Here is a 27,185-nt window from a genome sequence, read left to right as displayed (position 1 = left end):
CATCTGATAATTAGGTCACCCTTAAGCAGGCATGCAAACAGGAATTGGAGCCAAAAATAGGAAACTGGGCATGTATTTTTGACCTATATTTGTATTTTTAATAATGCTTCAAAATGTCTTAAATTACTGAAGAAGAAAAGAGTGGGAATTGTGGCTAAAAATCTCCCAGAGCCCCAGTACAGTAAATGGAGAGGTGAATGGTGATGGATTCCCATGGACCCTCCCTGGTACAGCACTGTGTCTCTTCCTGCCCTCCCTTTTGGAAAAATGAACCAGTGATAACCTGAAGAATGCTGATAGCAGCAGACAGTCCATCAGTTTGGGATGCCTGACAACTGCAGAAGGAGTCATTTTGCCAAAGTTCCCTTATCTGTTTTAGAATCAACATTATCGATTTATAAATATTTGGCACAGAGATCTCCAGCTGTTTCCTCAGAATTGCATAAATGTCATTGTATGCAGTCAAGCATTGTGCTGGCTAATTCTTCAGGTTTGTTTTTTGCCTTTTTTTTTTTTTTTTTTTGGAAACAACATATAGTACTAAACCATGGATTAGTAGGATCTAATTCAACAGGAGACATGTTTGTTTTTTAAACATTAGTACATTATCATCTTCCTAAAGTATTAAATCCATTGCCTTAGCACATTTCAGGATTTACTTTGCTTGTAGTATACAAATAATACTTATAATACATTATATTTTGTAAGTGTCTCTCTACCCCACCTTAATCTCTATTTCAAGCTACAAGAATCCCCCTTTGTATAAAAGGCTATTTTTCTTTCCATTGGAAGCACTATTTCAAGTTCATTCAGAGTTGCTTTCTACTAAAAAAACATGATAGTATCAGCTTGCCTACACAGGTATCATGTGAGCTTATATATAATATATTTTACACAAAGTACTAAGCCCAGAAAATGCTGCAGTTCATAATATCGAGGAAATAATGTGACTCTTAGAAAAATTCATGCATTTGAAGGAGCATTCACCTATTTCAGGTTTACTACTGCCAACACTGTTCCTTTACCTCTACTCAGTTTTGTGTTTGTCCATGGTCCATGGATAGTCCTGGTCCGTTTCCCTAAGGCAGGATAATTAGAAATAACAACAACAACAACAACAACAACAATAATAATAATAAATGTCTTTAACCTAATTCTTTCAGCATTCTCTCAAAAGAACTTATTTGTTTGAATATGGGGCTACTGATTCATTTTATGCATTGGCCAAACAAAAATATCTGCAACATTTGCATGTGTTTAAAACCAAGTAAGATAAACCCTCAACTGCCTTTGCTGTGCACAGGACAAAAATGTGCAGTATGGATGAAAATAACCAGTGTCACATTGAGCTATATATGACTTTACAAATGGTCTGCAAAGAACCTGGCTGGGTAATTTTACATTAGGCAGGATAATCCTCGAGTTCTGCGGCTTACAGGGGTGAATGACTGTATCCTGTGGATGTGCTATTACAATAAGGTTGTACTTGCACACCCCACTAAAAATCCCTTCTTCCATGGAAATTATTATTCATGCACTTTTGGGATTCATAACTCCTTTAACTGCAGGCTCAGATTTTCAGTATACAGTTATCTCATCTCTATTCTGAAATACCACGGATAGGACTCCTAAGTGTCTGAAGTAAACAAGTCTTTTAGAAACATCTTGTTGCAGTGGGAAGACAAACAACCCCCAAGGATTTTTTTACCTGATCTTAAGACAGATGTATGAGAGAGGTGAAAAAGAAGATGAATCAGACCATCCTCTCCTAGGTACTTGAATTTGAATTGCTGTGTATGCATGTGGTTAGTACTCAAACAGCAAAGACATTGGTTACCTTGAACTGTAGCCTTGGACTCTACCGACACTCAGTTTTTTTATGGAGAGAGAGAGAGATGCTACTGCTTGTTGTTTGTCATTGGTTAGTGCTGAAAGTGTGTGAAAGATGTTGCAGGTACATGGGGGGCAATGGGGAGGAACCTGTACTCCAGGCAGGAGATCCTGGCCTCAAGCAGAGCCTTATTGATTCTAGATCAGAAATTCTTCGGAGAGTGATTTAGGAGTGGCTGTATGCTGAAGTGGCTCCACATGGAGGTCATTTCAGCATCGGGGCATGAGTCCTGGAGCAATAGCTCGCTCCAAATTGTGTGAGATAGCACTAATAAACATGAGAGCACAGCTGGAAGTTCCCTGTAGAAATGGTTTTGATGTGAACTCAGTGGTGCATCAATGAACATAGCCACAGCCCTTGGCCCCGCTGAGTAAAACAGAGTCATAAATGCTCAGTAATTGTTCTTTGTTTTCTTCATATTGTGGTGATTCAATTTGGTTTGATTTCAGTAAAGAGTTACAGTTGGAAATATCTAATGGTCAGCTATGAAGTTTAACTCAAGTCAGTTCATTGTGCCTTATTATTCTCTTCCCAAGTCTCTCTAAAGTACTTCCCATCCAAAACCAAAGGTGATTTATCACTGTGCTCTACTGAGGAGAATGCACAGTATGTTGGAGGCACAGTGCTGAAGTACAGCTTGTAGTTTCCACTGGAGGTGGATGGTCTTCACTGAGCAATCCATTTCAACAAAACCGAAGCATCAGTGTGGAGTTGGCCCAGAATATTAACTGCTTTTTACTCTCTCTCTCTCTCTGTCTTCATAATGTCACAGGAAAATATACCCTTAAACACCAAGATTCACAAAACCAACCTAGATTCACAAAGACATGCCCAATCAATAAACCCTTGTTTGTTAAAATACCTTCTGTTAGACAGATAGGTTTGGAGGAAACTTATGGGACAGAAGACTAGAAAACTACAAAAATAACCAGCTGATAGGTTTGTCTTCCATCCCTGTAGTCCTTCTGTATGTTCTCTCTTTTCCTCCTTTGCACTGCTGTGGAAGGTTCATAGTCCATTGTAATTTCAAGACAATCATAAATATCAAGTTAGGTGTTAACATAAATACTATAAATGATTAAAATAAGTGACCTTGATTTTCACTTCTCCCGAGCTCACCAAGCTCCCTTAACTTTCAAAGACCCATGCACTATTACATAGTACAGATATATGAGTCTAAAGTTAATCTCCAGTTCTTGAAGACCTTGGCTTCTGAATTCATAAAGAATTTGAGTGAATTCATTTACCTCTTTATGTTTTATTTTTTTTATTCTTGTATAAGTCAATCTACACAAAGGACTTTGTAAGCTCTAAAGCTATTTTCAGAAAGACAGAACAAAATATCACAATAGGGAAAGACTCCTTCCTCTCCTTCTCTCCTGCTCCCTCTCTGTCATGCTTACTCTCATTTGCACATGCATGCACACGGATACACAGAAGCCATCAGATACTGAGTGGATGATGTTCTCCCCTCCTCCTTTGCTCACTACTGCTTCTCTTTCCCTGTTCCTCGAGAAGATATGAACAATCTTTCACAGGAACAGTTCACCTGTGAGCAATGAAGAAGTAGAGGGACACTGACTTATTTGAGAAAGGCTGTGCTATTGGTATATGTCTTTCTATATTGTCATTCTTGTTTCCCCCGACTCTCTCTTGCTCTCTTGCTTTTCTGGTGCTCTTTCCCTGGAGTGCATTTGTCACTTTCATTTTATTCTATCCAAGCACTAGCAGAGCACTTAAACTTACTAGAATCTTCTCTTTGACATGTCAGACAGCACTTCCAAGGTACCAGAAAATGTTGCTTCTTTCCCTACAGCAGTGGCAATGTGTTTGTCAGAGGACCTTATGGAAAATAAACCACTCCAGGCCAGGAAAATCCACTTCTCCTTTGCCAAAAAATCACCCTGAGAAATAGAACCAGTGCATGCTGGTACTGTTAGCAAGGGGGAGACCACCAGTTTGTGCAAGGGTGAATGCTCAGATTGGCTGGAGATCACTGTAAAGGGCAGACAATTTAATGCCAATCACACAAGCTAGTTAGATTAGAATACTGATGAGCCCTAGTGAAAGGCCAACTACATCTTCTTTTAGCAAAAATATTAAAATGCCCCCATTTCTCCCACCTCCCCCTCCAGATTCTCCACAAGAATAAATTAAAACTTGGAGGTGTGGTTATTATCACAGAATAATTAGACCCCATGGGATTAGAGACACTCAACGTTTGTTAATGCCCCTGGGTTGTGATTATCTAATAATGATGATGCCTCTGTCATTGCTTAATTATTCTTCCCCTTTAAAATGTTCCTTCAGCAGTCAGAGCCCGTAGTGTGCTCATTTCAGACAGAAATGCCGCTGCAAATTCCTGAGAGCAATGTCACATGGGCACTGTGATTGACTTACCCACTTCTCCCCCACGCCCATGTTTATAATCCTCATTTCATAAGCTCCAGCATTACTACATTTGAATAATTCCCCTTTTCCATAAGACGTTTCATTTGTGTGTTTAGGAGAAGGTTTGGGTCCTCCATCTCTTCAAAAACACCAGGTAGTGTTAGTGCTACATAAAGAAAACAAACCTTAATCAATTGATCTTAAATATGTAAGATCAGACATGGCCAGAATCCCACATAATTCCAGGTCAGTAGTCCAGATTCCCAGCTACATAAGAGCCTCCTACAGCTGAGTGCTGTTCATCTCTGTTTAAGAGAGTACAACAGCTAAAATAAGATGTTATAAATCAGGCCAAAGTTTGAAGCTTTGCACAGCCTTTTGTCCAACACAGCTGAACTTTGTCCAATATATTTAGTCTTTCACTCAGGTCAGCAGGTGTTCATTGTGTTTAGATACAGTTTGCAAGACATAGTTACAAACATCATTTTTTTTTTAACTGAAGATTAGAAAGAAAACAGAGAACGCAGCCTTAATCTGATTATCCTTAAATCCAGTGTTGTCTCTTAGCTTTATTATCCCTTTTGGACTAAGCAAGGGACAAAGGCATATTATGTTTACCCAAGAGATTTTGTGTAGTAAACAAAGATTTTAAATTCAGCTTGCTAAAAGTAGAGATTTCTACTTTGGGTTTAATATTTCTTTTTCTTTTTTCCTTATAGTTCTCTTATAAAACCCTTATAATTTTTTTTCTATGTCACTGACTGGGGAACTGTTAAAAGTATTAAAATAATTTTTTTCTTTTTTTTACTGCCTTTCCTTGCTTTGTATAATTTCTTTATATCTTTTATTTACCACCTTCTACTGTGATTTTATTTTCTGTTGTGCATTGCTGAATCTGAGAGGAATCTAAAATCTCAAGGAATCATCCAAAGTCAGAACCCCCTTTTGTTAGATGTAGATCTGACCCTGGAAATCTAGCGCATGCAATGTAGTTGTGGCAGCCTAGAATCGGAGTTAAGTGGCATATTCAGTGTCAAACTCTGTTCCTGTAAACAGACCCAAGAACAGAAGCCAGATCTGTTCAGTTTTCTGCCAGCACATCTTCATTCTTCAGCCTTCTTTCATTCTGCCTTAGTCTGACCTGACTTTTTCTACTTTTCTGCTACACTGTTCTAATTCCCATAGAATAATTGAGGTTGGAAGGTCCCTTGGGAGGTTTGTAGTTCAACCCCCTGCTCAAACCAGGGTCAGATGGGAGGTGAGATCAGGTTGTTTAGGGCTTGATCCAAATGAGTCTTGAAAACCTCCAAAGACACGGATGGGACAATCTGGGTAATTTGTTCCAGTGCTTGACAATCCTCACAGTGCAAATGATTTTACTTATATCTGAACTGAACCTCGCCTTTTTCAATTTACCTTTCATCTTCCCAGCATGTACTACTACTCTGTGTAGTGGATGACCTCTTTTGTAAGTACTGGGAGGCTGCTTTAGGTTCACCTGAAGCCACATCTCGTCCAGCCTGAACAAGCCCAGCTTGTTACAGGATGAGTGTTGGAGCCCTGACCAACTTGCTGGCCTTCCACTGAACTCCCTCCACCTGATCAATGTTTTCCTTGCAATGAGGAGCCCAAATCTGCATATAATACTTAGATGTGATGTAACAAGCGCTGGGTAAAGAGGAAACATCACCTGGATCTCCTGGCTCATCTCCTATTTCACAGTCCAAGATGCTGTTTGCTTTGTTTGCTGCCAGTGCATGCTGCTGGTTCATGGTCACCTTCCACCAAGAGCCCCCAAAGTCCTTTTCAGCAAAGCTTCTCCCCAGCCCATCCATCCCCTGCTGTGTTATTGAAAAGGATTATTCATCCCCAGGTGCAGGAATTTACATCTGTCCTTGCTAAATGCATAAGGTTCCTGTTGGCAAATTCTGCCTATCTGCATCTCTCTGATGTCAGCCATTTACTCAGCAGCAGTTTAGGTCAGATCCATTTTGTCTGGCCCTTGTAGTCAGAGGGCTTGGGAAGAAATACACCCAAATTCAGTACAAGAAAGAGGGTTCTGGACTCAGACAACCACCAATACAGGTTTGACAGTAGCACCTCCCAAAGAGAACATTTTCTCTGCAACATCTCACGCATGAAGTCACAGACACACTGAGCCTAAAATTTGTGGGCAATATCGATCCCCGGTGCACTACTACATCACCTTAACTGGAGCAAAATAAGTGCTTTGAACACCGAGTCATTTAAACTCTCCATTAAGTAAAACAACAAGAACAAAAGTTGTGGTTCACAGGTGAGTGGTGGCAAACAAGTGGCTGATACTGGAGTAAACACTGAGCTTCCTGTTGTGCCGTGTTGTGACAGGCAATTGTGGAGTGCAACCAAGAGCTGCCTAAAGGAAAACCGTCAGCAGGGCTGACACAGTTACCTTTGTATCTCTGTGGAAAGTTCCAGCATAGTTAAGCCAGGCCTGGAGCTGCCCTGAAGCCCTGCAGCACCTCCTTCTGCTCCGGAAAGATTAGCTGCTCTTCACATGGGTGGGGTTGGCAAGGTCTATAGCAACCTTCCATGCAGGCAAAGAGCTGAAGCTGCCCTTGCATTTCTTTGCCCATTATCTCCTTTAGTCCTGCCCTAAAAACAAAAAGATGTTTCCAATAAGAAACTTCACTTAAAATGTTTGAAATGTGTCTTTGATATTCTTAATATCTTAGTCCAAGACCTGCAGTTTGACTGTGTGTCATTTCCAGACAGTATGCCAGTGTGGGGAGAGGAAGGAGGGAACAGGACAAGGTAAAGTGGAATGGAGAGAGTGCATAGCCCACTGTGTATCACCACACATAAATAGTGCCAATTTAGCATGTATAACAGGCAGTTTCCAAGGGATTCTTTTTTTTTTTTTTCTGTGGTATATGACTTTGCTGAGAAGTCACTGGAATTCTTTTTCACCAAAAAGTTAAGGAGAGAATGAGGTTGACTACACACTGCAAACCACCTCTCTGCTAAGTCATAGCAGCACATGTGTGATTTGAATGGGTCCTTTCCGTCAGAGCAGCAGTGAGAGGGTGGGTTATCTAGTACTTTGTTTCACCACCAAGTGCTCAGGCAGCCTCCCTGGATCCTGACCTCCACTATGGGGAAGAGGATTCCTGAAGATGATCAGAGGGATAGAGCACCTCTCCTATGAGGAAAGGCTGAGAGAGTTGTTCAGCCTGGAGAAGAGAAGGCTCTGGGGAGACCTTATTGCAGCCTTTCAGTACTTAAAGGGGGCCTACAAGAAAGATCAAGACAACCTTTTTAGCAGGGCCTGTAGAGATAGGACAAAGGAGGGATGGTTTTAAACTGAAAGAGAACAGATTTAGACTAGATATAAGGAAGAAATTTTTTACTAGGAACATGGTGAGACAGTGGCACAGATTGCCCAGAGAGGTAGTAGGTGCCTTGTCCCTGGAAACAGTCAAGGTCAGGTTGGATGGGGCCCAGAGCAACGTGATCCTGTTGGAGATCACTGATTGCAGAGTGTTGGACTAGGTGACCTTAAGGTCCCTTCCCACCTAAACCATTTTATGATTCTATGACTAATTTTGTAAGATGGCCTTGAGACATGAGAGGAGTGGGATTTGCCCAAGGCTGTACTACAGACAGACATAGGTCTGTGGTCTCAGTATACCAAGAAACCCTGTCGAGAGCACTGCCTTGGTCTTAGGTGTAGAAAGTAAACAGACATGACGAAAACATGCCTTTGCCCCCAAGATACAGCTTTCTGAGACAAACCAGCAGAAGCAGCAGAAAGTCTTGCAGCAAAAAAACATAACAAGTGCTTTATCCAGGGCAGCACAAGAAGCTTGAGGCAGAACTGGGAAAGGCATCAACAGCATCTGGTAGCTGAGCTCATCTTTGTGCTCTTAAGGGCAATTCAGCCCAACCTGAGATAGAAATCTAAAGGTTCTGAATTGGAGGTCTTTAAATCTCAGAGGCAGTTGAAAAGGAAAGTTTTGACTAGCCTAGCTTAAACTAACAACAAGGCTGCCAAAGATGGGGAAATTAATTCTATCCACAGTGTGCATAGCAAAGCCAAAGAAATATTTACACATCATTGCCTTTCCTAGATGCTGTTATCCTGAATCTAGTTTTCCAGCTGAGGTAAATCCAGATGATGTAAATCATCATGACTCTATTGACATTAGCTAGCCAAAAGAATGGCCAAAAGTTTCTATGCTAATACTGGTTGTTTTTCTAGGTTGGCATAGTTTACAGGAATTGCATTGAAATGTTATTTAAATTAAAAGGGAAATAGCTCATTGCTAGTTTAGATTTCTGTTTAAAAAAAAAATCTCTGACCTAAAAGGTGTTATAACCTTTTACAGGCAGAAGTAAATGCTTTGAGGAGAAAGTTGAAAATGCCCGATCCTTCCAGCCTTAAAAATCTCTGAGTGCAACATTACTGGTTAAACACAAATATCTGTATTGTGTAGAGCAACCACTCCAAATGAAAATGTGTTCTCTGCATCAATAAAAACTCTTTTAGAGAATATATTAACCAAAGGCCGAGTCTCTTTATTCATAACGAAGCTGGTAATAAAAATTTCGTCAGTTAAACAGAGGAACCACAGTAAGATCAAATGGCTGGCATTGGAATTGATTTGGGGAGGGTTTTGGGGAAAGGCTGCAGCCCTGCCCTTCTCCATTTCAGAGCTTCTTAAAAATGTAATTTCTATTTTTCAAGGTTTTCTAGGTGTTTATTAAGATGAAATTGAGTTTAGAATAAGGAGGAGGAAGGGTGTGAGACTGACACAGAAATGTGGGAATAGACAGGTCAATGAAGAAGAAACAGTAAGGTCTCTAATAGTAAAATAAACACTTTTAACCTTCTTACCTTTCACGGTTGGAGATGCAAAAGTGTTCTGTAGGGTCTCTGTATGTGGTATGGATGGAGAAGGCAACATGCAGTGTACCTGTAAGAAAAAGCAGATTTTTCTACAGGCTACTGGGCAACTCTTGACTTTTACAAGTCTAAACTGACCTCTTTAGCCAATACTGTGATATTATTTTCACATATTAACAGATTTTTAAGGTGGGGGGAATACAATGAATATCTTTTTTGAAGTCTTGCAGCAACAGCCAAAAGATTCAACCCTGTAACTCCTGCCAATAGGCTCTGATTGAGCAACACTCTCTTTGAGAAAGTCATCAACTTATTGCAATGTCACATATTAGAATGAAAAAGGTTGCTTTGAGTAGAAGAAATCTTATCTTTCATGTTCTGATGTTTATCCAGAGATTAAGATTGTGAGTGGGGAATGATTGGTGCAGCTGGTAAAAGGGATCTCTCTTCTTCACTAAGTGTTGAATCTTCAGCCAGCATTCAACCAGTTGGATCTCCAGTCTGCTCAGTCTCTCCCCTTAGCTTCAGTATCACCACCACAGGAGGCAAGGATAAAATTCCCACTATAAAGAGAAAAACAATACACCACCGAATGTTGTGGATGCAGGGTGTGCCACACTGAGTGACACCAAAAGTCAGAGTCATTCGCATTTGTTTATGTTAGATTTTCCTCACTGTTGCACCAAATGCTTGTGCACCAGTAGCACAGAGGGCAATTCCTGGTGGCACTACAGCTCCATACTTCAAGTTCCTGGAGAGAGATGCCTACTCTTTATGAAGCAGCACTATGAAGTGATCCACTTCAGAACAGCAATGTTTTGGCGTGGAGGATGGAGGGAGTTGTGAAGTGTTTTCATGTATTTGGTGGCAGGACAACCTGGTAAAAACCAGTTTATAAAGTCTGTGGGTATCCAATCTACTTTTGTCATCTGGACAACTAAAAGACATAAATATAGAATAACAGTATTCCAGCACGAGTTATTCTTCCCTTGCCATTACCCTGAGCATTTGTGGAGCCCAAGAGTTTTGCTGACACAGGAGAGTTATACAGGTTCCCCCAAAGTGCTGCAGTCATCTGCTGTTACCACAAGGCATGTGATTTTTCTTCTTTCCCTTCATATCAATGTATGTTACAATTTTTTACTTGAAAGGAACTAGAAAATGATAAAAGACAGGGGAAGCATAGTCCTTGTCAATAGATGGATTTCAACATACTCTGGGAGCATGTGAAGTAAAAACTTTCAGCTGGTCTAAGCCCTCACACGTCTTGTAAGACCCTTAACTTCAGTTTCATCTGCCTTTAATTTTGGGGGGGACAAGGCATACCGTTGCTTCATCTGTTGATTTTATACAGCATTTTGTTGGAAATTTTCACCTCTCTTAATAACTTGGACCTTTTCTGTCCCCTTTATGATAGTAGTGTAGTTCAGCACTGTCTTCATCTTCAAGCAGGTCTCAATCAACTAGTGTGGAGTCTCTCAGGAAGCCTCATGAAGAAGGTGCTGGATCTGCCCAAGTGCCCTAGCAAAAGGAGCTCCCTTCATTTCTGTTCTCCCTTCATTTCTGTTCACCCTGTCCAGTAAGATAATGGAAACCACACAATTTGTTCAGTTTCTTTCTCCTCAAAGAAATAATAAGCCAAAGAGAAAAAAGCACTGGCCCACCGGATCTGTGAGGCAGATCACTGCTGAGCAGAAGAAATAGCCACAACAACAAAATGCTGGTTTCTGAGGTGCTTTAGTGCTCCAACGAGTATTCTGCACTGATTATGTGCCAAGTCATTATTTAGGCAAATAATCTGCATTGCAGCTTCAAATGGGAGAAGCACTGAGGCACCTACTCTGTATTTGTCTGATGCAATAGAGAAACCTGATACAAGTAAAAGAAGAAAAGAGATGTTGGCCCCAGATACTGACCATCCCTGGAACGTGTGTTTCACAGTCAGACTATGATAAGGGGCACCACAACACACTGTGGGCTGCACAAGAGGGAAGGATTTAAGCAAATTTTTTTTGCCCTCTCCAACAGATGTGTTGACAATCCATAAGTATATGGCTCTTGTTCACAGGAGTTATTTGCCCCCAGCTTGAATGTAATTTACAGGCAGTTTCCTAGCCCCCATTTCTCTCGTTTCTTAAGTATATGTGTTTCCTCAAGAAAAAATAGTAAAAATCCTCTGAAACAGAAAATGGAATTTAGTCCAGTCAAAACCAATCAGATCCTTCATATTTGAGGTTTATATACTTCATTTAAATGATTTGCTAATGAACATTAACAGAAACACAGAACAGTGTTGGTCACAGGGAATTCACTTTGGTTTTGTCCTCTCTTCTCTGTTGGTGCTCACATTGTCTGACAAAAGTGGGATTTTTTACTTGGTTTTTATTACTTTTTTTAATCAAAGGCATTATTGGATTCTTATTGCTTTATGGGGCCAGATTGAATAATCAAAGCTGCTTCTATCTGCAACATATAAAATTATTCAAGCTGAGATTGCAGATGCTGGGAGATGAGGGATGCATAACAGAGTCTGGAAATCTCTCTTCACCCGCACCAAGAATGTTCTTTGTACTTTGAGGCCTCATGAGTTTGAAGACTTTTCTTTGCTGGGTCTTAGTGTTGTAAAGGTGGGTTATTTGTCGGTTAGAGCTTCAAGGTTTAACTACAAAGTGGAAAAGTTGCCTTCTACTTTCCTTGCTGGATGCTGTCAGCTCTAGAGACTTCACTTTCTTGAGGGTTCACTGAGTAATCTGATGTGTTTGACAGCCCAAAAGAGCATCAAGATAAAAGTGCTCTTAACCATTTCATAGCCAGGTAATGAATAGGAGCAAAAAGTGTGGTGTAGACATGATGTGCCTCCAATACATCATCAGCAAAACTCTGACTTTAAATGTTCACTTTTCAGAAGATAATGCAACTTTATAACAGAAATGAAAGGAAGTCTTTCTGATTGATACAGTAAAGTAGGGCCCAGGAGACAAGCTAAAAACCTAATTGCTTCTGCAGCTTTTATGAGTGTGATTCATCTGGTGTAACTTTACCTACCCGTAAGTTAAGTGTTTAATCTACATTGGTTATTCAGGGCTCTTCTGTGAGAGAGACAGGTATTTCTAGTTCACCTGACCTATCCTAAAAGATGACTCTTTCCAAGGTGCTTTATTACTTTCCTATGACAAGAGAGTAAGTCTCTTTCTGTTCCTAAACATGTAGTTTAAATGGATTCATCTTGCCCACCTTCATCACTCCCTTGACATTGTAGCAGTAAGGACATTTTCTCCACCCTTTCCCCTCTGACAGAGCTTTTGGGGACACATAAGATACCACTGGGGTGCATGTACGTGACTAGCTATGTACAAAGGCCAGGCTAAAAGCCTGCAATAAAATGGAAGGTAGTTACATTTTGTATTTGCCTGGTCATTCTTCTTTTTCTAAACTTCAGGTCTTTGAATTATATTCATACAGTGTCCTAGAGCGTAGTGTCTCACTGAGAATAATTAAGCTTCCTCTTAGGACACTTGAGGCCCAGAAGAGTAAGCTGTTTTATGAAAAAATTACTATGAGTAATTCTTGTTTTTTCAATGGTGGACTTTGAAGTGTGGCAAAATCCCAATAGCCTAGTTAACCTAGTCAGGGATGCTAGGTTGATTGACAAACTTTTGAAAAAGTGCCTGATCCCATTCTTACTGTTTCAGTATCATGTTTGCAAATAATAGTACAATTTGGTGATCTAGTATTTGCAGTTCTAGGCTTATCAACACTTTCCATGAACAATCATGCTATTAATATCTTGAATAATGTTTATCTGTTGGTCTCATTTTCTTTTTTTCTTCTTCTTGCGAGTAGCCCTGTTGTTGTTCTCCACATTATTGTAAGCTGTTCTGTGATCAACTGAAATAAACAAAATATGGCCTTAATTTTGCTTTGTTTTTTTCCTTTCAGTGGCTGCATCAACTGCTAATTCCACAGCTGGTGCGGCCATGAATTCTTTGACTTCTCTGGGTACTCTCCAAGGACTGGCTGGAGCCACTGTTGGATTGAATAATATTAATGCACTAGCAGGTACCGTAAACAGTGAGTATTTATTTGCTGTGGTGGACAGCCTTCCCCAATAATCATGCCACAAAAACTATCAATTGTAAAGTGATGATTTTTAATCTATATACCAGACAAGGGAGTCAAGTTGATCCGGTTCCATTCATGGTATATATGCAGTTCTGGAGTCTTTTAGTTTCACACTGTTTGTGTTGCAAAGTGAAGTTCTGTGAGTGCCTGAACAAAGACTCCTTTTCTTTCAGTATATGTAGAAGGTAAAAGAAATGTCACCAGAGATTTGGGTTATCGAGGTTATAGGAGAGGCCCCATTTTCATTGAGGGAGTCTGACAACAGGTATATCACCCCAATGTGCAAAGCCTCACTCAGAAATGTGGTGCTAAGAAAGATGTTTGCCACCAAGGCAGTCCTTTAAAATGTCTGTAGGAATTATCAAGTTGATTTGAGAGCAACATACTTTAAAAATGAAGGCAAGTCTTTGGTTTTTAATTGGCAAGTGTAAGAGAATGATACCGTCAGTAACCTGTAATGCCAGAGCATGCACATCTTTCCTATGACATCTTACACAAACCCTGGCATCTCCAGTTAAATAGATGCCTGTAGCTGTTATGCCATTCTTCCTTGTTCTTAGCCTTGGTCAAGATTTTCCTGAAGAAGGATTTATTTTTTTTAATTGTTTCTGCTATGATGACTTCACCTCTGCCTGCAATGGAAGAGATTTGTCTAGCTGCATTTTTCCCCTCCCTCTTTTTTCTTTAGCTGCCGTTGCTCCTTGCATTTCCTTTTGCAATGCAAGGAATCTATTTGGTCACTGCCAGCCCATGACCCGTCATAATGTACCCTCAGGAATGGATGTCCTCCTCAGTATCTCTTGCTCACTCTGATGCTCTGCATGATGTTCTTTCTGTTACTGTTACTTGGCTGCTCGCCCAATCTTTTTGTTCTGTGGTTGGCATTGTTGGGAGCTGGGAAGGAAGGGGGCTTATGGATGTCCAATGTTGAGTGGTTGCATGGGGTCTTGTGTAAAACAGGACTTGCTTCTGGCAAGGACATGCATATTTCACACAAACAACCTCTGTAAACACGACTCAAGAACAACTAAAGAAAAGTAAGTATTAGGTCCCAAAATGGCAGATGTTAGTTTCCTTTCTTATTGTTACATTAGTCTGTAACAAATGTGGATAGAGCCTTCCCAAGTCTTCGTTCGCGAAGCCTAGCCATGATTACATTAGTATTGAAGCAAGCCACTGGAAATGGTGAGCATGAAAAGCTAATTTACCTCCTCTGCCCTCGTGAGCACTTGTAGAGAGCTACCCTGTTGTAAGAAATCATTAAATGACCTTTCCTGATAAACTGTCATTGTGCTTCACTTGGTTTATAAGAAGTCACAATATCAAGAGCAAAATATGGCATCCCACTCCTTCCCTCTCACAAGTAGTAAGAATCTGGGCATACTGGAGCACTCCAACATAATGTATCAAGACTGAACAAGAGTGAATCACCTGTGAGCTCTTTGTGTAGGAACCCTTCTGTTGCACTCCTTTTAACACTCCTTGCTAGGCTGCGAGCAGAGTTTACATTTTCTCAACAAGTATTCTGAGGTGATGTGTGTGCAAACTTATCTACACGTGTCATTTGAAATATTAATGATGTATTTGCAACCTAGTACCAAATTTGAGCTTGTTTTAAGCCACCATGACTTCCATGGGCTTGTACCAACAGTGACTTCAGTCCCAAATCTTCTTCATGGATGCTTTTATGGACATGGGTATAGCACTTGCAAATGTACGTGGGTATGTCTGTCTATGTACGTACATATAAGAGAGAGAGCTGAGGGGAAACTGTTTCCCCATGGCACAACTCAGTGTTATGGCACTGTTTCTCCCAAAAGCATGACACTGATTTTCAGTTTCTGGTGCTTGTGATGCTGATGACAGTGAGGCCTTGTTCAAATTACAGCAACCTCCCCTGTCCATTTTAATGACAATCTAGGACTTTTCCCAGTGACTATGTCTGATCCAGTCATTCCCACTCAAACCTGCCTGGGAGTTTGCCTTCGGGAAACCTCACGTTCAATAAGTCTGATGTTTCACCCTGACATGGCTTATGCCATGGTCATAAGTACTCCAGTAAAAACATTCATTGGCCGTGGATGTTCCTGAAGTAATTGTGCGGAGAATTTGGAACTGAGTGACATGCTTCTGACTGGGGAATTAGAAAATCCAAAGCACAAGTCAGTGGGAGCGTAACCCAAAAACTAATCAGAGAGCAGCACTGGGCTCAGGCATTGAGGTGTCCTGCTCTGTATGTGAGCATCATGTGGAGATTGTCTTCCATGCTGAGCTCACTAAGAGACTCTTACCTGTTTTCTGGATCCTGTCTGGGTCCATGAAAAAGAAGCTGGACTATGGAGACTGATAGTGAGAGTGAAGTGTTGTAGAAAGCTGTCTGGAAGGCTTAAAAATTAAAGAAAGTGGAGTATGGTAAGTTTAACTGTCTCCAAGGGTTTTGCAGCAGTGGTACCTACATGTGGGGATTCACCCAGTCTTCCCTCAGTTGTTCTTGAAGAACCTAAAACCTTAAATGGCAAAACATTAGACTATCTACTTTGGGCATGTAAATTTAAGAATTTTAAGTAACAAAAAGAATTATGAATAATGAGGAAAAATTAATAAAGAGGGAGGAAGTGATTCTTTGCAATTAAGAAAGAAGACCATAGTTTCTGTATACTGAACAGCTATGGCACAGTGTTTGTGTGAGACCCCAGGGCAATCACTTAGCCTTTCTGCCCCCATATTTACATCTGTAAAATGGAGATAAAACTATTCGTGACAGATTTGAAGGTGCTTGGAAAACACTTTGAAAGACCTTTGGACTTGCCAAGCATTGTTGCTTCTGTATTATGTAGAGAAACTCAGAAAAGTAGAAGGCCATAGATGAGAGGCTCCAAAAGGTTATTTCACAGCAGGGAGGAAGGGACCAGAGTTCAATGTCAGACGGAGGTGCATTGGTAGAGATAATAAAGAGATGGCAGAGATGTGTAACTGCAGCTGGGCCTTGTAGATGTCATAAAAATGTAAAAAGGCAGAACAGAAAAAACGTGGAGAGCTTTCTGCAGCTCTGTTTTGCTCAGAAGGGAGATGTATTAGACACGTGCACTGTGGCAGCAGTGGCTGTGCCCTTCCCAGAAGCAGTGCCCCGAGCTGGGCTGTCTGGCTGTTTGCTAATCTGGAATCACTTGGAGGGAAGGGGCTATTGATTCTTGGGGAGAGAAGGGGGAGCATGCTGCCCACTGCAACACAAAGCATGTTTATCTAATAGGCTGATGACTCATGAAAGATAACATGTTATCCTAATGTTATGTCTGTTATCAAGTTATTTCAACACTAATAAAAGAGAGATACAAGCTGCTTTATCAGGAACCTCTACTTTAAGCGTCCCTCTGTGTAGCCCCATGCAAGCAGCAACACAAACCTATGTCCAAAAACATCAGAGCAGATTAAGGTCAGCCTCAGAATCAAATTAGTAGTAGCAGTAGTATTAAATACATAATATGTAATATATTGCATATTATACATAATTTATTATAAAAGTTATTGTTGTTATTTTTCTTGTTATTATAATATTTTAAATACCACTCTATGACTCCCCTTCCTAAAGGGGCAGGGGAGAGAAAATACAGCAAAAGGCTCATGGGTTGAGATAAGGGCAGGGAGAGATCACTCACCAACTACCACCATGGGTAGAACAGACCTGACTTGCAGAAATTAGTTTAAGTTATTACCAATCAAATCAGAGTAGGGTAATGAGAAATTAAACCAAGTTTTAAAAACACCTTCTCCCCGCCCCTAACTTCCTCCCAAGCTTAACTTTATTCCTGAATTCTCCACCTCCTCTCCCCCAGTGGCACAGGAGAATGGGGAACGAGGTCTGTGGTCAGTTCATCACATGCTGTCTCTGCTGCTCCTTCCTCCTCAGGGGTTGGACCCCTCACACTCTTCCTCTGCTCTAGCATCAAGTTCTCCACCAACTCCTCCAGTGTGGGTCCCTTCCCACTTCTTCACAAACTACTCCAGCGAGTATCCCATCCACAGGTGTTCCTTCAGGAACAAGCTGTGCCAGTGTGGATCCCCTGTGGGATCGCAAGTCCTGACAGCAAACATACTCCAGTGTGGAGCAGAAGGGTTCCTCTCTGCACAGGTCCACAGGTCCTCCCAGGAGCATTGGCTTCCCACAGCATCACAGCCTCCTTCAGGTATCCACCTGCTCCAGTGTGGTGTCCTCCATCGGCTGCAGGTGGACCTCTGCTCCTCCATGGACTTCCAGGAGCTGCATCACGGGCTGCAGGGGCATCTCTGCTCTGGTGCCTGGAGCACCTCCTTCCCTTCCCTCTTCACTGACCTGTGAAGGGCTGTTTCTCTCGCATATTCTCACTCTCCTCTTCTGTGGCTGCAGTTCCCATTTCACAGGGGTTTTTTTCCACTTTTAACTATGTTACCCCAGGGGTGCTACCACCATCACTGATGGGCTCTTGGTCAGTGGTGGGTCCATCCTGGAGCTGGCCTGGCATTGGCTCTGTGGGACACAGGAAAAGCTTCTGCAGCTTCTCAGAGAAACCACCCCTGCAACCCCTCCACTGCCACACAAGCCCAATACAGTTTTGTAACTGGAACCATTATACAAGAAATACACAGGTCTCTTGAGCTCTGACAGAGATTTTTGTTCAAAGCAGTGGCAGCCAGTACCTCCCATCAGGGTACAGTGGTGCTCTGAAGTGGGGTGGAGAGGAAAGAGAAATCTTCAAAGTGTGAGACATTTTATTAAGGAAAGGCTAAGAATATCACATCTCTGTCAAGTGTTTAGTCACACAAATTATAGTAATATCAAAAGGTATAATTTATGCAGTACAATTCTCTTAATTGGCACAGACTCTGGTGGAGCCAGAAAGGTGCCACTTGAGCAATTGTCCTGATTATTGGAGACTCATAGGAATATGCTTTTCAAATCTACATAAGAGATGGAAGGATACTGGGGTCAGCATCTTTATCCTCCTCTGTCAAGGCAGGATAATTCCCTGCAGTATTCTTACTATCTCTAAATTGCTCATATGATAAGGTTTATGCCATTTTCCTTCAAGATTTTTTCCCAGTCTAATATGTTTCATTGTTAATTTACTAAAAGTGTCTTCTGCCTAATTTCCCCACTTTCCCCCAATTTACATACCAACCCTTATTACAGCTCTGAAATTAAGCCCTTTCTTTCTCGTCCATGTTCCTGGTTTTGGAGTCTTAATATGGCACCACCATATTAAGAAGTCACCTCTTCACCCATCATTCTGCCAACCAAAACACTGCACAGTCAACATCCAAGAAATGATCTCTGGTGATTCTGGATGCCCCATTTTTCTACTGACTGATCTGCTCTACCTCAAGGGGCCTGACTAAGCTCTTTAAGTTGTTTGTGAGCTGCTCACTTAGAAGCTGGGGTGCATGGGATAGCTACTTGTGCAGAAAACATGGCCTCTCAGTCCTGATGGGCACTTAGGGCTCAGGTTGACACAAGCTGGGCATGTGGAAGATGAGCAGGGCTCTGAACTCTGCCACGCTTTTGACTTCAAGAGACTGCAGCTCTAACAGAAAATCCGCTTTTCTGGAATTTCTGAAATAATTGTTAAGACTTTTAACTTCAGCATAACTCATTTAGGAGCCACACTGAGAAACAGAAGCAATGGAGAGAGGCTGCAGCCCAGGAGTTTGTATCAGAGTAGTACAACTCCTTCTGCAGACCACACTGTTTGAAGGAATGAGGGGTGCCATTTTCCACATAGCTAGCAATCCCACCTGAAATTTCCTCTTTAGCAGCCATCCCAGTTAAATTACTCTGTTATTTATCAGGATGTAGAATCGCTTTAAGTAAAAAAGAAAAGAAAAATGAAGTGATTCTGCTTCCCATGAGAAGAAAGACATTGCTAGAAACAAATGCTTTTGTTTCTTCATGAAAGATACCTAGTCTGGATGAAGCATTTTTAGTCACTCTAGATGTGCTGCTGTTCATCTCTTGTGGAGTAAGTGGAGGAGGAGGGTGGAAGTAAGCACAGAGCATCACAGTCCATCTTCTTACCACAAGCCTAAGGGACAAAGCTCATAATTGTAAAGAGGGTTATCATAGAATCATTTAGGTTGGAAAAGACCTTTAAGAAGTTGTTTCAAAATGCGGTTAAATCAGGGTTTTCTGCTTACTCTGGATAAGTAAAACACTTCTGATATGGTATAGTCACGGCCTGTTGCTGAAGACCCTGGTCAGAAGGAGTGGGTTTCCTAGCAGACCACTTTTCCCAGTGCCCAGCTTACAAGGATACAGGTCAAATAGGTCCCACTCTCCCATCTTCAGACACCCACAGCAGAAGCACAGGTGTGGAGGAGGGTGAGCAGAGAGGCTCTCAGAAGCTGTAGTACTTGCCAGTAGCAGGCTGCATGCGAGTCCATTTGACTGTGCAACCCTTGTGCTGAAGTGACCCTGACGCCAAAGTCGTGTTTCTTTGTTTTCAGTCCCATTTTGGTGGAGTGCTGAGCTGCATGCACCGCTGTCGTTGTCAAGTGTCGTAAATAAATAACCAACGACTTTCGGAAAGCACTAATGAACAAGTGCAATTTCTTTTCTCTATTGTTGGGTTTTTTGTAAAGTTGCTCAAATGCTCTCAGGTATGGCGGCCCTGAACGGAGGACTCGGCGCGACAGGCTTGACGAACGGTACGGCCGGCACGATGGACGCGCTCACCCAGGCCTACTCAGGAATCCAGCAGTACGCCGCCGCCGCGCTGCCCACCCTCTACAGCCAGAGCTTGTTGCAGCAGCAAAGCGCCGCGGGCAGCCAGAAGGAAGGTAAGTGCCCACACCACTGAGTCACCCACAGCCAAGCCACAGCGGTGTCTTTCGCCTTGGAGACGTAGTGAAAGACCTCGAGTAGTCTTATTTATGGCTTTTTGTTTTCTTCCAGTTTTCTCCTGTTTAGTGTTGTCGCCTTCTTTAACCTTCGCTTTTTAACCATCTGTCCTTCAACTTACACCTTGCCGACCATCCTTTCTTATTTCATAGAATATTCTGAGTAATAATAATAATAATAATAATAATAATAATAAACTGCACTTTCACTGAATGTTCTGAGTTGGAAGGGACCCACAAGGATCATCGAGCCCAACTCTTAAGTGAAGGGCCCATACAGGGATCAATCCCACACCTTTGGTGTTAGCACTCAAACCCACAACCTTGGTGTTAGTAGCACTATGCTCTGGCCAACTGAACTAACCTCAGGCTTCAAATTAGTACGACCTGTAAAGCTTCTTTAAATAAGAAGAGAAATTTTAAGGTCTGATCTGGCTGTGTTTTTGCAGACACTCTCCAAGCCCAGCAGAACTCTCCTGAGATGCAGTGACTGAGCTGCACAAATCCTGTTGCTGGATAAGAGCTTCAGCTTGAAATTTTCCTTCTATAAGGGCATCCTCTCATTTCACAGAATATTCTGAGTTGGAAGGGACCCACAAGGATCATTGAGTCCAACTCTGAAGGGCCCATACAGGGATCAAACCCACAACCCTGGTGTTAGTAGCACTATGCTCTGACCAGCTGAGCTCATATAAAAGCATTTACCAACTACCATATAAAAAGGCGCTGCTAACAAAAAACATCCCTTTATGGATGCAATTTTCTCTTCTGGTTTCCAAATTCCATCATAATGGAGTTAATCTGATTAAGTTTAAGGTTTTGAGCTAATGACAAGATCCGTTTTCACTTTGAGTGGTTCTTTGCTTAATTGTGGGTCTTGTGGGGAAGCAACTAAGTGAATGATTGCCCCCTCTCCCAGCGCCAACAGCAAATAAACCTCAGGAAGTCGTTGCTGAGAATAAATGAATATTAATTACAAGGGGTTTAGGAAAATGAGTTTACCCTTTTCCCCTCTTCCCTTCCCTTGCACACTTCCCAGGCATTCTGGGGGCTTGTTTCTCTTTTCCTGGCTTTCTCTCATCCTAATTTCCAGTTAGTTCTAGAAAGACAGGAAAATGCTGCATGCTTTCTAAGACTTTATCTGTGTTGTCACTACTGTTCCTTGCCAGGGGTACGCTTTGAAAATAAACCTAGTATAATATCCTCAAGAGAAATCTTTTTTATCCTCTTTTGAAATAGTATCTTGTACTGTTATGGGATGCGTTTCCTAGGAAGACAAATTTGGCATTCCCCCAGATAGGGACACTGGGCTTAAAATGTGTATTTTGTCTGATGTCTCTCCTTCATTTACTGCTAACAGCTTGGATTATTTAAAGTGAAAGGGTTTTTTAAATTGTTTTTTCTTTTTTTTGTTTATGTTTTCTACATTTGTCTTTCACTTTGGTCAGTGACAATAGACTATTTGACACCAGAAAAAAATTCTTTATTTGGTGTCACTGCAAGATACACAGTGGAGGGCAGTTTGATTTTTTCTCTGTTTTAATCTTTTTCTCTTTAGAAACATTCAAATCAGATTTAGGCTTATTTTTTATTGTTATGAATTGTCAGTAAGCCTTTTAAAATATAGTATTTTTTGTTACATGTCTTGTATCTGTCAGTAATCAGTGAAGTCAAAGTGAGTAAATTCCATCATTGAATACTGGCAACAATGTTTTGCCTCTTACCATGATTTCTAATGGAATGATGAAGAGTCTGGAGCGGCTGAGGATAGACGAGTACTAGAGAAAAATGCTATATAAGCATTAAATGCTGAAGCATAGTGAACTACCTCGTGCATCTGCTCTTAAATATTGTTTAATAAGGTTTTTTTCTTACTATTTTAAGAAATATTGTTTACTGGAAATTATAGTTTACTTGAGGTAAGAAGAAATAAGTTCCAGGAGACAAGTTTTTTTTCATCTTTTTTTTTTCCCCACCCCCAAAAAAATGCTGTGGTTTTTTTTTCCCCTAACCCATTTATCCCCTCCTTTTGGGCAAACACTGCAACCTTTTCCTTCAGGCTGAGAGAGCAGCCAGCCTGGTTCTTCTGTATGGAAGAGGTGAGGCTTTGTGGCTCAGTTGCAGAAGGAACCCATAAATCTGATGTTCGCTTTCCTCTCCCTCTCCAGAATACCAAGGACATCACATCCAAAGCGCAGTTAGGTTCCATTAAGCAAAGAAATACTTAATCAGGTTGTTCTACAAATGTTTTTTCCAGAAATGTTTGTTCCCTTTGTGTTCCACTTATGCTTCTGGAGCCTGCCTGGAGAGGGCCCGTGTGTGGCTCCATCATATATCATGTTCTTCCTGGCATCCATTGCTCATTTCCAGTATGTTACTCTAAAGGCAAACTTGAGCTAGGGAAAAAAAACAACCTATTAGTGCTAGGATGAATGTTTTAACCAACAACTTTAATAATGCATATCTCAAATTTTGTCCGTAAGACAAATATCCAAAGCACCTTTGAATTTGCACCTCTCTTTGCAGACTGAACAATCTAAAGCTGCTTTAATTTCAAGCCAACTACGTAATTTTGAACTTTAAAATACTTAATTTACAAAGTTTCTTTCAGGAGACAGAGCATTCTATGGGGAATTTGTATTAAAAAAAAAAAAAAGCTCATTTTGAAATGAGTCAGTACAAATTTAATTCTGAGTGTCTTTCTCTCTCTGACTTCACTGACTTCCAAGTCACAAGGTGTGCTTTGCCTTATTACTTTTATTCCCATCTCCACCATTTTCCTGCCCTTTGAGTTTAAATCTGTGGTACTGAAATCTGAGCTCAGCTCGTTCCCTTTCCATAAGTTCCTGCCACTGGAATTAAACCGACAAAGCCGTGCAGGCATTTGAGGCAGCAGAGGACTCCTTGTACAGTTCTTGGGGTATTTTGAGAGAGCAATGTTTTCCTAACCCTAATTATACTGCAAGACACTCATATAAATTGAAGAAAGGGAATGAATTTTATTACTTCTGTAGTAGAATTACAAAATAAGTGCTTTTCATAGTAAACACTTTTCAAGATAGGATGCTCTAAAGAGCCGCATTTCAGCTGTACTCCTTTGATGTACTCCACTTGCTTTTGTTCCTTTGAATTTGGAAAATGAAATGCTTTCTGACCATCATCTTCAGTAAGTATTATGGAAAAATAGATTAAATGTAGCACTTGTGATGGCTGTTTTCATACTTCTTTTTTTTTTTATTTATTTTATTTTCCTAAAGGTCCAGAAGGGGCAAACCTCTTTATTTACCACCTCCCCCAGGAGTTTGGAGACCAGGACATTCTGCAGATGTTCATGCCTTTTGGAAATGTTATCTCTGCTAAAGTCTTCATTGACAAACAGACCAATCTGAGCAAGTGCTTTGGTATGTCAAATTTAATAAATCAAATAGTAAAAACCACATGCACTATACTGAAAAGGGGCCAGGAAAGAAAATTAGCAGCAATGTGAGAAGTGTCATACTGGAAACTCGTTCCAATAATAATGGACTGTTAATCCTCAAATGAGCAGGAAGATGCACAGACAAACTACTTCTAACTAAAAATTGGATATGAAAAAACAATAATAATCTTCCAGTCTGACATCTCACATGAATGTGTCAAGTACAGGAAAGTAATTACACCCTGTGTGAGGGAATGTCATTTAGTATACTATTAAACTGCCTTATTATGGATACCTAATTATTCTCTATTGTATAGCTGAGCCACTTAAAAACATTTATGTTTAACCCATTACTTCTACATTACAGGAATTTCTTTCTTCTGAATTAAGTACAAGGTTTTGCAATTAGTGACTGAATGGTGTGTGCATGTAGTTCAGAACATTTTGCAGACAATTGATGTCTAGATGTGCAGCTCCAGCTGTTGTGGGTGGATTCCAGTGTATTATGGAAGGTGGCATCTCCCCTTACCTTAGGGCAGGGATGAAGGGAGCCTCACAAGGTCAGTGACAGGTTTCCCAGGGAATACTTTGAGCTGTCAGAAAATTAGATTACAGCAGAGGAGAAGATGATATGTTTGTATTAAAGTAGTTTTAGGGTTGACTAAGAGGGCTGATGTCTTTTGAATAGCAGAGATGGACCAGTTCAGTTTGGTGCTTTGATGGAGTGGAGTAGGGAATGTAAGTGAGTGGCAATCTGTTAGAACATTGGTCTAATAATTGTGGTCTTATGCAAGACATAGGGAGGATCTAGGAATAGGAAAGACTCTCTTAAAGATAAGTTTTATAAGGTTTGATGTGAAGTATTGGAGCTTCCTTAAAAGTGACAATTCTTTCCTGGAGTGAAGGAATTCAGCTGTATGTATGACAAAAGAGTAACCAGTTCAGAAAACCCCCTAGTTTCCAAAATTCCTTTGTACTGCCAGTGTTGCTCTTTGCCCAACACCTTCCCTTGGTTCTGAAGTGTCCCCATGTGAAGTGTCCCCATTAACCATAATACATGTTTATTAGCTTGCATAACATTACTATTTTTTTTAAATCTAAGTTTTGCCAAAATGTGTCTGTCTAAGGCTTTGTCTTCCCCAGGGCTTTTCAAGTGCCCCACAGCTATTGTGCTTTAACCTGTTTTGAAAGGATTTGAGTATAACTAAACAGACAGCACTAAAACATGAGGATTCATCAAGTTACTCAAAAGTACCTACTGCACCACAATACCTTGTCACTGTCTGAGTGTTTTGCACCTGAAGACAAGCCTTTAGTACACTTGGAAAGTTGATTTGGTTCATAGAAAGGGTGTGACATTCTTTGTGCATTTTCCCATAGTCTTTCCATTTGTTTTTGAAGCATTCACCTCTTTAGGCTTTACAAAAAAATTATTCATATCTAGATGAGTATAGTCCAGCCTTTGTCTGCAGTGGGTTAAAACAGTCCCTCAGGCTGTTGCAAATTTGAAAAGTGGAATTGAAATGGACTCCCTATTGATCTGGAGCCAGTTCTGTTAGTAGGTTGGGGTTACAAAATCATTTTTGAGGTCTCCAGGAATCTTGATGAAATGTCAAATCAAGCTACGTTAATCGAAATGCAGCAATTGTGGTGACTGCTGAAAGAATGTAAATTACTTTGGGCAGGTGGCTCAATTCATCAGCTCACTTCCCATACTTGCTTTTCATAGTTTTCCTTTTATTCTTTGATTATCTACTTACATATTTGTCTGGATTTATGGGACACAATTTACCTAACTTAGAGTGATACACCAAGGTTATCTTCTTTGAGGAAAAATGGAGATGTCAACAGCCAATGGATGTAGCAATCCTCTGTCTTTTTGGTTTTAGGCAGCTTTCACTGATATTTCCATTTCTCATTGTTCCTTCACAGATATTCTGCCACTAGGGAGAGAGTTCTGCTTTAAAAACTAAAAGTAGTGAAGTAGCAGAGGAAGTTGAGGTTTTCCGATTCAGTAGGTGACAACTTGGTGATGCTGCCAATCACAGGCAAAGCCAGAATTAATCCTGCTATTTTAACATACTGTCATACTCTGTATGTACCTCCTCAGCTTTATTAGCAGGAATTATTTGTTGTTTCGGTCTCACAGTTGTGTTTTAAAACGCTTTATTTTTTTTTTCTCTGCCCTCCCACCCAAAAACCAGGGCTGAAGAACCCATTTCTCTCCTGTGTCATTAATGGTCATTGATCTTGGTACAGTTTGAGTTTGAGGCTTTTTGTTGCTTTGTTTTGGTCTTTTTTTCCCTTGTAATAATAATAGTAATGGTTTGCAGATGCTTAGTGCTTTCTACTCTGGAGTTTCCAATCTCTTGCCCAAAGGAGGAGGAAATGAAATTGCAGATGAGAACAGGTTAAACATCCAAAAGGTGTAAAGATTGTCCAAGTCTGTCCACTGGCAGAACTGGGAAGGGAAGGTGCATTCTGAGAGTCACAGGGTAGTGACATACAGTGATGAACTTCCATGTAACACTGCCTCTCAGAATGAAAAATTCCTTTTCTTTGCAGAAAATGGACTTTGCTTTCTTGTCCACCTCAAAATGAATGCTCAAAGGATTTAATGGTGATATGGATGACAGGACAGTCTATTTACATCTGGGAGTGCTCTTCCATGAGTTCTCATGGGCTTTAGTTGATTCAGCAGACAAAGGGTTTGACTCCTCAAGCTTATCTCTCACCTTTCATAAATCTTAGAATAAGTAAAATGTAATATGTAAAAGTAAGGCAGGAGATGGGAGACCCAGTGACATCAGTGCATAAATGCAGTCTGCCTCATAGCAAAATTGCTGCTTGAATGATTAAAAATATTAATCCTGATTATAGAGATACCTAGAGTATCTCTATACTCAAAATCAGAATTGTCATGACAGGGACTTCACGAAATGAGAAGAAACATCATCCCAACCTCATGTAACCTGTGGTTTAAAATTCAGACAAAAAATTATGAATGGGTGCAATCAGAAAAATATGAATAGAGAGAAGGAATGCCAAATTCCTCTGTAAGCTTTATAAATGAAGGTTCTCAATAAGGAAGAAGATGAGAGTGTAACAGGTTAATGCAGGTACAGCATTCTGTGTAAAGAGAGAAATTATGAATCAGAATAACAATTGAATTATATGGGCTGATGCCACTGATGCAGCACAGATGTGTGTTTGAATTGGGTGTCTGGGTCAAGGAAGCTATTAAAGAGACATAGAATCAGGTGACTTGTCTCACCTCCCTAGAAGGTAAGCATAGCCTGAGCTAATTGTTCTTCTGTCATCAGTGGAGATGTCTAAATTGGTGACATGAATGGTGGGTGGAAAAGCCACCTCTGAGTGTGCTTCTTTCTCTTCATTCACCATCAAAGTGTCTGATGTAAATCACCAGTTTAACTTCAAGGTGGATAAAACTAGGTAAAAGGAACTAAGGTGGTGAGAAGTTCATAGCAGTAGACCATTCTGAATGCATTTAAAAGAATAAAGTGAAGGTCAGGAAAGCTGTAGAGGGAAATGCTGAATTCTCAAGGTAGGTGAGAGTAGCTGCATCTCAGTTGTGGAGCACCTACCTG

At 40.8% G+C, this 27,185-nt stretch overlaps 1 protein-coding gene and 1 long non-coding RNA gene across 16 annotated transcripts in view; both read left to right on the top strand.

Moving 5' to 3' along the window:
* Nucleotides 1–27,185, top strand: part of LOC135415034 (uncharacterized) — a 621,260-nt gene that overhangs the window by 409,247 nt on the left and 184,828 nt on the right. The gene's annotated exons all lie outside the window — the stretch shown is intronic.
* The window catches only part of CELF2 (CUGBP Elav-like family member 2), a 558,920-nt gene that overhangs the window by 521,450 nt on the left and 10,285 nt on the right, over nucleotides 1–27,185 (top strand). For 6 of the 15 annotated variants that reach the window (XM_064656529.1, XM_064656521.1, XM_064656519.1 and 3 more), the window contains 3 exons: nucleotides 13,107–13,238; nucleotides 19,902–20,099; nucleotides 23,417–23,560. In XM_064656529.1, the coding sequence (XP_064512599.1) occupies nucleotides 13,107–13,238; nucleotides 19,902–20,099; nucleotides 23,417–23,560 (474 nt within the window). Of the gene's footprint in view, nucleotides 1–13,106; nucleotides 13,239–13,977; nucleotides 17,233–19,901; nucleotides 20,100–23,416; nucleotides 23,561–27,185 lie in introns of those variants that run through there. The other 9 variants (XM_064656523.1, XM_064656520.1, XM_064656526.1 and 6 more) reach the window with 4 other exon arrangements.

The sequence above is a fragment of the Pseudopipra pipra genome, chromosome 5 (assembly GCF_036250125.1).
Source record: "Pseudopipra pipra isolate bDixPip1 chromosome 5, bDixPip1.hap1, whole genome shotgun sequence".
Taxonomy (NCBI): Eukaryota; Metazoa; Chordata; class Aves; order Passeriformes; family Pipridae; genus Pseudopipra; species Pseudopipra pipra.
The sequence above is the reverse complement of the archived record's forward strand: the minus strand, read 5'-3'. Positions and strand labels throughout refer to the sequence as shown.